Source organism: Pipra filicauda, unplaced genomic scaffold (genome assembly GCF_003945595.2).
Source record: "Pipra filicauda isolate LSUMZ 115617 unplaced genomic scaffold, ASM394559v2 scaffold19_size4547281_pilon, whole genome shotgun sequence".
NCBI classification, from domain to species: domain Eukaryota; kingdom Metazoa; phylum Chordata; class Aves; order Passeriformes; family Pipridae; genus Pipra; species Pipra filicauda.
Window position 1 is genome coordinate 1,356,402 of NW_024104309.1, and position 12,454 is coordinate 1,368,855.

The 12,454-nt window shown below is 40.2% G+C and overlaps 1 protein-coding gene across 3 annotated transcripts in view; it reads right to left on the minus strand.

Moving 5' to 3' along the window:
• GLIS1 (GLIS family zinc finger 1) overlaps positions 1–12,454 on the minus strand; it is a 189,046-nt gene that overhangs the window by 94,433 nt on the left and 82,159 nt on the right. For all 3 annotated transcript variants that reach the window (XM_039380570.1, XM_039380569.1, XM_027748657.2), the window contains one exon: positions 1,375–1,573. In XM_039380570.1, coding sequence (XP_039236504.1) covers positions 1,375–1,526 — 152 coding nt within the window. In that variant the 5' untranslated portion in view covers positions 1,527–1,573. The remainder of the gene's footprint in view (positions 1–1,374; positions 1,574–12,454) is intronic.

The window sequence follows — 12,454 nt, forward strand, 5'->3', positions numbered from 1 at the left end:
GCAGGTATCTGTCATTTCCTCATTATAAATTTTACAAAAAGGTTCAGAAAGATCTAAGCAGAGCACTCTCTTCCTCCTTTTGTTTGCTCCTGCCCTAATTATCTTTGTTTTATAATTGTCCTCACTGACAGAATTAAAAAAAGGTTGATAATTGCCAGTCCCACATTGAGCCATAAAGAAGCCAGGAGGGAGCAGATTTACATCCAGCTGCAAATGCATCTACAAATCTTTGTAGCAATACTGGAATATTTTGTTATGTGGCATGGATATTATTTGTCCTTTTTAAACAAACAAACATACAAAAAACTCTTTCCACTTGCTTGTCATGTTACTTTGCCTCCTTCTCCTGAAAACACAGATGTTCCTACCCCACCAGTAAATGGAAAAGGGGAAACAAGACATAAATATGTATAATAAAATCAGAAACAGTTGGATTTTCAAGACCGAGCTGTAGGCTGTATTTCCTCTTGCTGTGGCTATGGAAATTTGGGCTTGATAGTTCCATGCACATAGTGCCAGTTATTCCAAGTACCTAAGATAAAGGCTGCAACTTTACTGAGGTTTCTCTTTTCTACAGCTCTTCAAAAAGGTCAAGATTATTCCATATTATATCCCCTGCCAAAAAGCAGCGTAATTAAAATAGATGGACAGATTTTAATTTGTAGCAGGCTTCTATTCACAATGGATGTCTGTTTAGGGTACTTGTTTAAAATCTGGTAATGTTAAATTTGTTACAACAACAAAAAAATAATGGAGTTCTGTGTTTTCATATAATTAATTTATAGCAAATGTTTAAATAGAGATTCTGTTCATAGCATATCCAACTACAGTGTATATATCAAAACCAGAGACCAAATTTTCACATTACGGCCTTAAAAGCAAATACCAAGGATGTGGCTGTATGGGAACACTGAAAATACTGAACACTGAAAAGGAGATGCAGTAGAAATTAAAGTGGCATTGGCTTCCTGTACGTTTGATGGTGGCATGCCAAACTGTCACATGGGAGACACTGGGTTGGGACCGAGTATCATCCCTGCCCTCCAGGCTGCAATTTGGAAACACCATGGCAGTGGGGCAGAGGTACAGGGGAGGTAAGTCTGACCCTACTGAACCCTCTGAGGCAAAGTTCTCATCTACTTTTGAGCACCCTGGAAGAGCCCCCACAGAGAAGCTGTATTTAAACTTCAGTTCAGGGGCTGTGGCTGCACACGCAGTGACTCCTCTGGCACTGAAGGACTTCCGAAACAAAGGGGAAGCCAATAATACACTTTCAAATGTAGCACCCGCAGATGCTACTGGGAAACAGTTCCAACAAAGCAACTCTCCAGAAGAGCAAAGTGCACGAACTGATAAAAGTTGCAGCTTTGGTACCTCATATCCGAGTGCGCCAGGTTGAGCTGACCCACGTGCAGCAGCCTCTCCCGGGACAGGGGGTGCTCTCGCATGAGGGAGTTCCCCGTGTGGATGAACAGCCCTTGCCTGCAGACAGGCACTGAACTACTCGTCATCTCCATGTCCATCATGGTCTTCTTCTCGGAGATCAAACTGCAATGATTGTAGCCACCGTTCACTGTCAAAAAAATAAGTAAAATAAAAAACAATAAGCCTTTGACTAAGAACTCACTACTACTTTGTACACTCGTTTTGGATTTCCCTGCAGAATTCTCATCAATGACACGGCAGTGGAAATGAAGGGTTTCACAAGGAAGACAAAATTAATTGCAAAGGAATCTGGATCTGTGAACTATTGTTTATTTCTCATTTTAAGTTTTGTGGCTATTTCTACCTCAAAAAAGGTAACTTCCTTTCCTTCTTTGCATTTTTAGGGTAAAGCCTTGCCTGCTACATTTTGGAGAGGGATGTTTCAGAGTCCCTTTATTTCCAGGGAGAGGGACTCTCTGAAAACAGTGACGTAAGTCGAGTTTTTCTTTGCAGATAATTATCTCTCTGATTATGACTTTAGATGGGCATGTTTCTACTTTACTGTCAGGTCAACAGTGTGAAAAAATTTAAGTGGTTTTGTTTTAATTTATACATTTAACTGTATTTTCCAAGTAAGCTATTATTATAAATGCTAATGCTAATAATCATAAATTCTGCTCTGGTAAATACTCCATTTTACAGACTAGAAAAACAGCCTAGAGCTATAGCAGTATTACTCAGAAATATATATATAACCATTTTCACTATGGTAGATAAATCATGTTCTTAAAATACTAGATCTTCCTCAAATCTGATTTTTCATGCAGACAAAATGTAATGGTGTCAGATACTAAGGCAAGCGTAGTTCTGTAGTTTCCATACAGAGCTCAGAAGTGGCTCCTTCACCCTTGTACCCAGCTCTGATGGTGAGGGGAACTGCATTGTAGTCAGCCCACTCTCCAAGGAGGCACTGAGTGTCACACACTGAGGAAGAAAACAAATTCTGCAAAGGGACAGAAAAGATAAAACTTGTGCTCAGTTTCCTGCAAATCATTGATTTTCACAAGCATCCAGGTGTGTTACAAGGCACAATTCATCCCACTATAGTTTTGTTGTCTCTCGAGTTTTACCCAGACAATGTCTACATCATTCAGCCATCCCAAAATAGGCTCATGCAGCTCCAAGACATGTTTTCCTCTTCTCACTGACTATACAAGGTGCCTAAACAAGTAACTTAAACTAAGTACCTGACTTAGTAATTGTGTGAAATTAATTGTGTGAAATCAATCTCTATGAGCAGCCACAGACTTACAAACATCCCCATCACCAATAACCTGCTCTACACTGCTCTCAGGTCTGCTCCTGCTTCTACTGAAACCCTCACTGGACCCACCACAGACAACACAACTTCTACCATTTCAGCAGTATAATTTGTGGTATTATCCAGGGCAGGTATATATCAGTATTGAATCATAGAATGGCTTGGGTTGGAAGGGACCTTCAAAGATCATCTAGTCCAAACCCCCTGTCATGGCCAGGCATGTCTTCCACTAGACCAGGTTGCTCAAAGTCCCATCCAACCTGGCCTTGAACTGTTCCAGGGATGGGGCATCCACAGTTCCTCTGGGCAAACTGTGCCAGTGCCTCACCACTCTTCATGAAAAATTTCCTTCCTTATATCCTAACTAAATCTATCTTCCTTCAGTTTAAAACCACTGCCCCTTGTCCTATTACTACAATCCCTAGTAAAAAGTTTTTCTGTTTTTCTTACAAGTTCTGCTTTACATATTGAAAGGCCACAATACGGTCTCCCCAGAGCCTTCTCTTCTCCAGGCTGAACAAGTCCAGTCTCCAGAGCAGAGGTGTTCCACCCCTCTGATCATATTCTAACCCTGTAGCAAACTGAAGGTGAGTGGGAGAGCCTGGGCTGCCATGGTCCTCTATAATTACAGTCAATGAAAGCTTTGAAAATTATGAGAATCACATTCAGGGGTTTGGTGAGTATAAATGAAAAGAAAGAGGTGACTGGGGAAGGCAAAAAAAGTCTCTGGTAACTTAGAATTCGTGAAAGGCCTCGCAGCACAAAAGTCCATTCTCCTCTACTGGCTGGGCTCCACAGCATCCCCATCATGCTCCATGGAGCCATTGTAATGGGAAGACCATGTCAGATGAAGATGTAGTCCAGAGCCACAGAAAAGAGCGGGCACATATGACACCCAAATTACAACTTGCATGAGGCGCTATTGTGACATTTCCAGAAGAGAATTCCCTGTTTCCAGCGAAAAGTTTTCAGTGTTTGGCTGATACATTACATTTCTTGACCATTTATTTGATTTTTACTTTTTCAGAAGTCAGAATCTTTCAAATTGGAAAACTAATACTGAGTTTTTCCTACCCAGCTCCATCACGACACCAAGGCATGTGAAAAGTCCTAGGAAGTGTAGGTCAGCATCATTTTATATAAACATTTATAAAAAGCCCATGTAAGATTTTTCAGGAAAGAGATTTTAAAGAGAAACTGGTTTGCATTTAAACTATACAAAATGGGCCATTAGCCTTCTTCATGGTAATTAATATATATGTTCTAGTTATTTCAGATCTATATTCAGAGACCTGAATTCACTGACACTGTGTGACTGTTTTGAATGACTCTGAAGAGATACAGAAGCTGTACAGAAATTCAGCATCTTCTGGCCTGTACAAGGCAGTCACCCAACCTTTTAAGATCACTTTGGAGGCCTTTCAGCTTATAGTGGGTCTTTCTGATTATTAGCTCTGCCCTGCTTGTAATCATGACATAAATTATCATGATTCTCTGGAGTCCACAGCTTCATTGGGCTTTATCCCATTCCTATTCTGGCTTCATTCAATCATAATTTAACTCACTTCAGGGATAATACCTACCTTAGCAAGACTGTATAATGAGACTTTGGATTCTTAATTGGTTTAGGAGAATCACATTTAAAGGGTATCTAAATACACTGTTGAACACTAGTGAATCAGCTCTCCACACTTCCAAAGGCCACACGACCAAGAAAAGATGGTAAATCAATCAGACTTACAATACCCAATTCACCCAATACCCAGTTCCTCTATTTCCATCAGCAGTGTTACTTGGAATATAGTCAAGATGTATCTTCCCTCCAAAATATTGTGGAGTCGCTTAAAATGTTTAAGGTTTATACTGGACTCATAATAAAACACTTTCTTTCATTCCCCAAATGATACAAGTCTGAAATTCATTAGGGCTTTCTAAATATGTACTTTACCAATTTTATCATATTATCAAAACAAAGAAACTTGAAGCTTTCACCAAAGCTCAGCAATACCAACTGTAGCACACAGTGATACCTATTTGTGTGAAGATGGAGATTTCCTAGAATAACATGAACACTATCCCTGTGCTGTCAAAAATAATTATCTTCTCTTGTAGCTGTCAAATCAGAAAACACATTTGTTCCCTGCAAAAGAACAGAGCACTTATGCTAAATCTGTGTGAAATTCTGTTTTCAGCTAATCCACTGTACATTTGCCTTCACAAAGTACCTTACAGATTCATTAATGAGAGCTAAAAATGTCTTGCACAACAGTGCCCTGAGTGAAGTCACACTTGTACCAAAGCCTCCGAAATGTGCCTACCATATGGAAGTTGGAACAATGACAGACAAGGGACACCACCACCAGCTCACGTTTTTTTATCTCCCCCAGCAGCCGAAAAAGCAGCAGCTCAGAGATTCTCTCTGAACACGGACAACCTGAGTCTATCTTTAACTCTTCAAGCACTTGTGAAGGTGAATTCATTGCCTCTGAAAAAAGTCTGCTTTACACCGCTGTAACTGAGAACAGAATCTGGCCCTCTGACAACTGGCTGTTCTATACAATATTAATATCACTGGCTGGCACACACAGAATTTAAGCACTTTCCATGTCTGGAACTCTTCTTTCACTGGTATCGAGGGGCCTTTAACCCACATACTGTAACTTTCCAATAACAGATGAAAAGAGCACACACTCCCTCGCCTTAGACCAGAGGGTTCACCCCACTTGCACTACACCATAGCCATTCCATAAATCCATATAAAAAAGTAATCCTAATTTACAGAGAGTAAATCTAATAAAAGCAGAATGGTTTCCAGAAGGATCTCATGGAAGTGGAATCCATCAAGGTAACTTCTGTCTTTCTCTCTTTCTGTCCTGAGCTTTTGATTTATATCTTTACATTTAAATGTTCGCGAAGGGAACGGAAGCAGCTGATGCAGTAGTGTGCAAAGGCTGCAATCAGGCAATTCCTTCCATATGAGTAATCAAGTTAGTTTCATTTTGGATACCTTGCTCCTTTCATTCTGGGGGAACTGACTTTGGGGAAGTTTTTTCTTGATTTATGCCAGATTAAGTCTTGTGAGAATTGGCCCCATTGACTGTGTCCACACCTCAGGAATGACACTGGAACTGGTTGGGATATGCAGGGTCAGCCCTACATTTCTTGCTGGGGGTAAATTCTGCTGGAACAAAGCAGGACATATGCTCACACCAAAGGAAACCTGTCTGTGCAAGAATGACATCCACATTCAAAACAGCCCTAACTAAAGGGCAATATCTCTCTTTCTTCCCCAGAAAACACCTTGTTTACCATGCAGGAAGGCTTGTTACTGATCAAATTAGCTATTAAGGCTAAGAAGGTAAGAGCAAGAAGACTTACCAAAAGGGTAATTATTCAACAATAAACACATGTTGCAGGGCTTTGGAGTTTACCTAATTAAGACCAGTGGACAAATAACTGAAAGATGTCTAACTGAAATGACTCACATTCAAAATAGAGATAGATTTGAAATATTTGCTTAACATACTTAGATATCCCCAGAGAACTGTGGGTTTTGCGGCGAAGACCAAACTAGGTCATTTGCCTTTTTTTTTCTTACTGTTCATTCTCTTTAATTACTTCTTGTTAAAAAAAAAAAAATTGCCATTCTTGGTTTTGTTTGGATGTGATGTCCAAAATGTACCACGACAACACTGAGAAATGGAACGCTGTTACTGGCAGCAGGATGAGTCACGTGAGACGAGTGAAAGACCAAACATTACCAGATTTTCTCAAACAAGTGAAAATCATCCACACTGAAGAGGCCATTAAACCCCTCCACTGAGAGGGAATTATTAACTCAAAAAGTGCCAACACAGTAAAGCCATGGGGGGAAGGTGCTGTACCCACACTCAGCGTGTCACGAGTGCTGAACAATCTCCATCACTGTATGGCAGGACTGACTGACACAACTACACAGTCGGTAATTTAAGAGCATCCAGAGAGATGCACAGCACTCTGCTGCCTGCTTGAAGGCTCTAATGAATGAACTGAATGCTTCAAAACACAAAATCTTCAAAAATCATTCATGCACATAGAGCATTTTTGACATTTTCAATAACAACAAAATCAACACTTTCATAAAGTTTTTTATGCCTGTCATGCCATTGAATGGGAGGGATTGTCTTAATCCTACACCACCAAGCCTGAGGGACAGAAAAGTAGCTAAGGAAAGGAAAGCAAAGGCTGGAAAATAGATACTAGAGTTGTTCTTACACTCCCTGGAAGGCAGCCTCGACTGTGGAGACAGATTTTCTATGCCTTGTGAAAAAACACGGCTTCTCCTTTGTTTCACTGAACAACTATTAGCAGGGATATGAGTTTGGGTCTAAATTTTTCTATTATGGACACATTTAAGGAGAAACACTTTAGAAAAAGGCTGGACTGATTAGCCATGGATGCCACTACAGCCTTAGCAGACTTTACCCAAATGTAACACTAGTGTTTTCAGTCAGATCTTAGAACAAGACATCCTAAATATAGACTTACAGATCTTGGCCTGGAGACCCAAAAGAGGGGGTGTTCAGATCTTTTCTTGGCCTCTCTGCAGTCATTTGCACAATCTGGTACATAACAAATCTCAAGACATTTGGGCTTCTCACCACTTCAAAGAGGAAAGTTCTCCACTTTAAAAGACCTTTGCAATAGTTTTTAATAGTAGACTTCCAATAGTAGACTTTAATAGTAGAGTTCCAGTAGTAGACTTCCAGTAACATTTGACTACATTTCTTAAACCACTCAGTGTGGTCCCAGATTGTCCAACAGTGACTCTTCAGGTAGGTAAATGTAAACTCTCACAAAGGATTGAAAACTCTACCTTTTTATTACAAGCTAAGTTTTACCCTGTGAAGTTTTGGAAGTTCTCTCACTGTTCTGATTTCATCTCTGCGTAATATCAATACTGTGCATCACTAAGGTGTCTTCCCTGGTGGCAAGAAGGTGGCAAGAAATGTTTTAGAGCTAAACAGCCCCAGAGCAGTGCATTTAAGTGCAGAATTCCTTCCTTGTTTCATTAATTATCTGAGTCCTCTGTAATACACAGATAGAAAATGCAAGATCTGAAAATCACGCTGAGGAAACAACTACTTGGGTATTGACTATCGAAAAAAAGTCACTGTTATACCGAAAAGTTACTAAAAACGTTCAAACATTACTGTGCAGTTCTTTAAGCCCCTGGGGACAAACATACGGACTTTCAATACGAGCATTTGTCACACACAGCTCCTTTGGCTCACTTAGACTGGCAAAAGAGGGTAGTAGTCTCTTTCCTTGCTGTTTGCCCTTACCCTTACAATAACAGCATTAAATTTTCGCTGCTGCACTCAAGAGTTCACATGTCAAAGAGGAACAAAGCAGCTCACACCACACTCCAGGTTCACCCTGGATCTCTGTATCAGTTACAACCTGTCCACATTTTAAGGTCTGTTTCATACAGCTGGTAGAGACATGGCTTCATTTATTTATAATGCTTGTGCACTATCTTAATAAAAACACAGTGAGAGCCAAAAGATTCTTTATCACAGAGCAGGCCACACTGTATAGTGAAAGTCAAGTGAAGACCAAAATTATTCTACACTGGTGTATCAAAACAGAGGTGGCAGATCCTCTGCCTATTTGCAAACAGATACAGATTATATCAGTCTATAAAAGATTAGGATTAAAACCAACAGTATTGAATAAGGTTAGAATAAAAAAGAAAGACCTCTTTCCTCCAAGTTTTTATGAACCATGCTATAAAATGTTACAACAGAAATACTTATTTCTTTACTTTCACATTGATGTATGAGTGAAGACAGAAGGGCTAAGAAAAATCTTGTAAACTAAAACAACCCAGATAGTGAAATAATTTGTTGAGTATCAATCTTAAAAACTCGTGGAAGATAAATACAACCCATGTGTGTCTTTCTAGTGAATTATGGACCCTAACTGTTGGCTACATCCATATTTGTTATTTCATGTTCAATTTATTTTTAAAACTAGTTATTTGGATTGCATTATATTTCTGTTCTGGGTAATTTATTTTTGCAGGCTACACACAGTATTTTAAGGGAGTGAATGTGTAGGGTTGGCACTGCAGAAGAAAGAAGCGTGGTTAATTTTATATCAGTCCAACTTAATACAATTTGAAAACATTTCAGTAGTTTAGAGATCTGTAACCTTTTCACTTTCGAGCATGTGGATAGAGTTGGCTCCCATATTTGACTTTTCCATGATATTTTAAAGGTTATCTTGGAGTGCAACAGGAAGCAAAGAACACATAACAATCTACTACCTCTTTCACTGCTAACATGGCTTTCGGGATTACGTAGTTCGGATTTCCAGCTGAGACCGGCACAACACTTTTTGAACTTAGCAAGTATGGCCAAGATTCAGGAAAACACATGCCATGAGCTTTGGTTCCAGTGACTTCACAGCCTCAGCTGATGTTCTGAGTTAGGCTCTAGATGTGCAAGGACAGAACCATTTTAGGCAATAGTGAATAGATTCTCGGAGAAATACACTGTCTTTCCCTACAGGCAGGTTTGAAACTCAACATTCTTGGCTTCTATTTGGATTTCAGACCTCTAAATTATGCCCCTAAACAGAGCTGAGAGCAGACTGAAAATGACCATTGGCCTCTTTTGTGGCAATCAAGACAAAACCTTTTGCAACTTGATGAAACACAGGTCTTGTCATTCATTGTTACAGAGGCTCTTTGGCTTGGAATCACCTTTAGCCTGTTACCAGGCAATCTGAAAAATATTGTTCTCAGCACATCTGGTCTTTTTTTGTGGTCAGTTATCCTTCCTCACTACTTGGATTCTAGGAACAGCGGGAAAAGACATTAAAATAAATGTTTTAGGAAAATGTTAAGCTCAACAAACATTATTTTAATTAAAAGGAAATCCTAAAAACCTCCTAATGGGCACTTGGAGAATATAAGCTCAATGTAATGAAATTTGATGTGTTTCCTTTTTTTTTTTAAGATGACCATTTTTGGAATCAGTTTAATTCTCAATATGTCTGATAGGTAGGATATATTATGTGTTTGCCTTGTCAAACACAGGAGAATCAGGATGTCTTGCCACCTTGTGAGTAAACATTTTCAAAGGAGGCACATATACAGCCTTTGGCCCCATTCTCCTTTCCCAGTTCTCTACTCACTCAATTCCCCTTTCATTCCTGAGCTCGTTTGAAACTTTCTCTTCCACTTCCATCTTCAGTCCTCTCCAACCTGTCCCTCACCTTCCAGCACACACTCCAGGATGCCACAGATGCAAGACTGCTGCCATGCTGTGCAAAGCTGGCTCTACCAAATCCATTGCACAAGTTTTAACCCTGGCAGGAGCTGGACACACTATCTGAGTACCAAACAACTGCATTTTCCACTGTGAGCAACACAGACAGGCTGCTGTCAGTCTGTCTGGTTTAAACTCCCTGCTCTCACACGAGATGGATCCACAACCTGTGCTCCCGGAGACAGCTGAGTCAGGCTGAAGCAATTCACCTCCCCAGATAAATGCCACTGTGCATCTGGTGTAAACTATAAGGCAACCATACACCCTTTAGGGTTATGTACACACTCCCCTGCCCTTAGTCCCTTTGGTTTGTCTTTTTTTGTTGCTCTAAATGGACACCACCAGGGTTTTCACAGCAGCCTGTCATTAGGTGGGGTCTTTAGGTTAAAAGAGCTCCAGAGTGACTCTTTCAAGACAGAAGTTCACACATTTTGTGATGAGGTACTTGAACTGTTCCCGTTGCACACATGCTTTCATCATCGATTATGTGACTCCTTTGGGAATCAGGATCTTTCCATACATGCACAGACTGCGAAAATCTGTTTCTTTTGTTTTTTCCTCTAAGTCATTTAATTCCCTAATAGCCAGAGCATGCCTACTACGAACTGCATGTGCGTTATTCTTTCCCATTTACTTATGAAACCCTGAACTTTTAAACTCCCAGATCTCCACTCCCCTATATTTTCCTTAGCCCATTTAGTCTCTCTTTTCCATGGAAGTTTTAGCCAGCAGACCATGTAAAGACTCCGCAGGGGTATGTGCTCTCCTAAACATCTGAAACACAAGGATGTGCAGGGAATGAAAGCTGGGGTTTTGCCATATGGCACCTTGCATATGTCTTATGTAAACATATATGTCTATGTCCCAAGAAGGAATTTTATGTCTGCCTGGCTCAGCAGTATATTATATACTTTAAAAAGGAAAAAACCACAACACAACAAAAAATATTTCCATCAAAATGTTGGGCTCGAAGTTTTAGGAGCCTGGAAGTGTCACCAAGTCAGTAACAGCCACAGAAGCCAACCACCACAAAGACAGAATCACTGCAGATCACACAGGGGAGAAACAGCACACTTTAAACAATAGGGGAAATTGGTAACTAAACATATTTTGTTCCTTTCAATGCAGGCTGGACAGAGGAAAAGGTCTGGTGGGATGTGGATGCACAACATCTACTCTTCTGGACCTAGTTCTGGTGCACACATTTGGAAAACAGCCTACTCATAGGCAAAGGAGACAGAAAATGACTCATAATAGGAATCAAAATGCACCGGGAGTCTGCAAAAAACTTTCCATGTTGCAATGTGATTGGAATGCTCCAACATGTAAAGGGAATACTGTGGAGGGGAGCTGGTAAACCTGCACTGCACATCAGCCTCAGCTATGGGTTGTCTTCCATTTATAGGTCCTCCAAAAAGTGCCAATTAGGCTCCTTTCCTATGAGAGGCTTCATAACTCTCTCCTCTCTATTGGTATCTTTGCTTCAAGCTCACTTGTTGCAGGAGCTTCTTCCACACATTTTTTCTGGTTCTTTATATATCAGAGGGATGAAAAGCTACAGTGAAAAGGCATCTGGTTGGTGAAGACCACCTGTTCTCCTAATACACTTGCACTGGTTCCTTGATTCTCTTAATAAAAGAGAGACATCCCCACACACACAATCTCCACCTAGACTCACTGCACATCTCTCATACTTACCCAGTAACCCACATCCCCATCAACCTCTTTGTGCTCTTGCAAAAATAATTTTTTACAATGAGAACTCAAATTGCTACCACAAAAAGGCAACCACTTCACCTACACAGTCTACTTGGTCATTTAACACCTGATACCTAATACAGTAATGGCTTCTTTACAGCTCAGAATTAACACTGCCAGAAAGAAAATTCAAGACAAACAGCTTCCCCAATATATGCTGAAAAGAGCAACAGCTTACCCCTGCTACTTTTCATTTGCTGTTTTCATTATTTGACATTTCTTTCTGCCAGGATTTTGGCATTATTTCAAGGCTTGATTTGAAATATATTTAACATCAAGTGATTTGCAATGTCATTTTCTATTTTACCATAACCATGCTTGGGACTAATTCTACTCAAATTGAATTTACCCTTCTGCACTCAGTGCCAGTGAATGGGCCTCTTGCAGGCTCTCCAGCACAGAACATACTTCTCCCCAGTTTTACACAAGTCTGAGAACAGCAGAGTTATCTATAGCTGCAGACTTAGGGCTGTAGATACATCCAGTCCATGTTAAACATACACCTTAATGTGTCACTAGTAAGAATAGTTTACTGAAGGGCAGCATCAAACATGACAGTCGTTGGTGCAATAAATATCTACATGCCACATAACACAGAAGAAAAACTCTTCTCTATGACTTAAATGTAACTAGT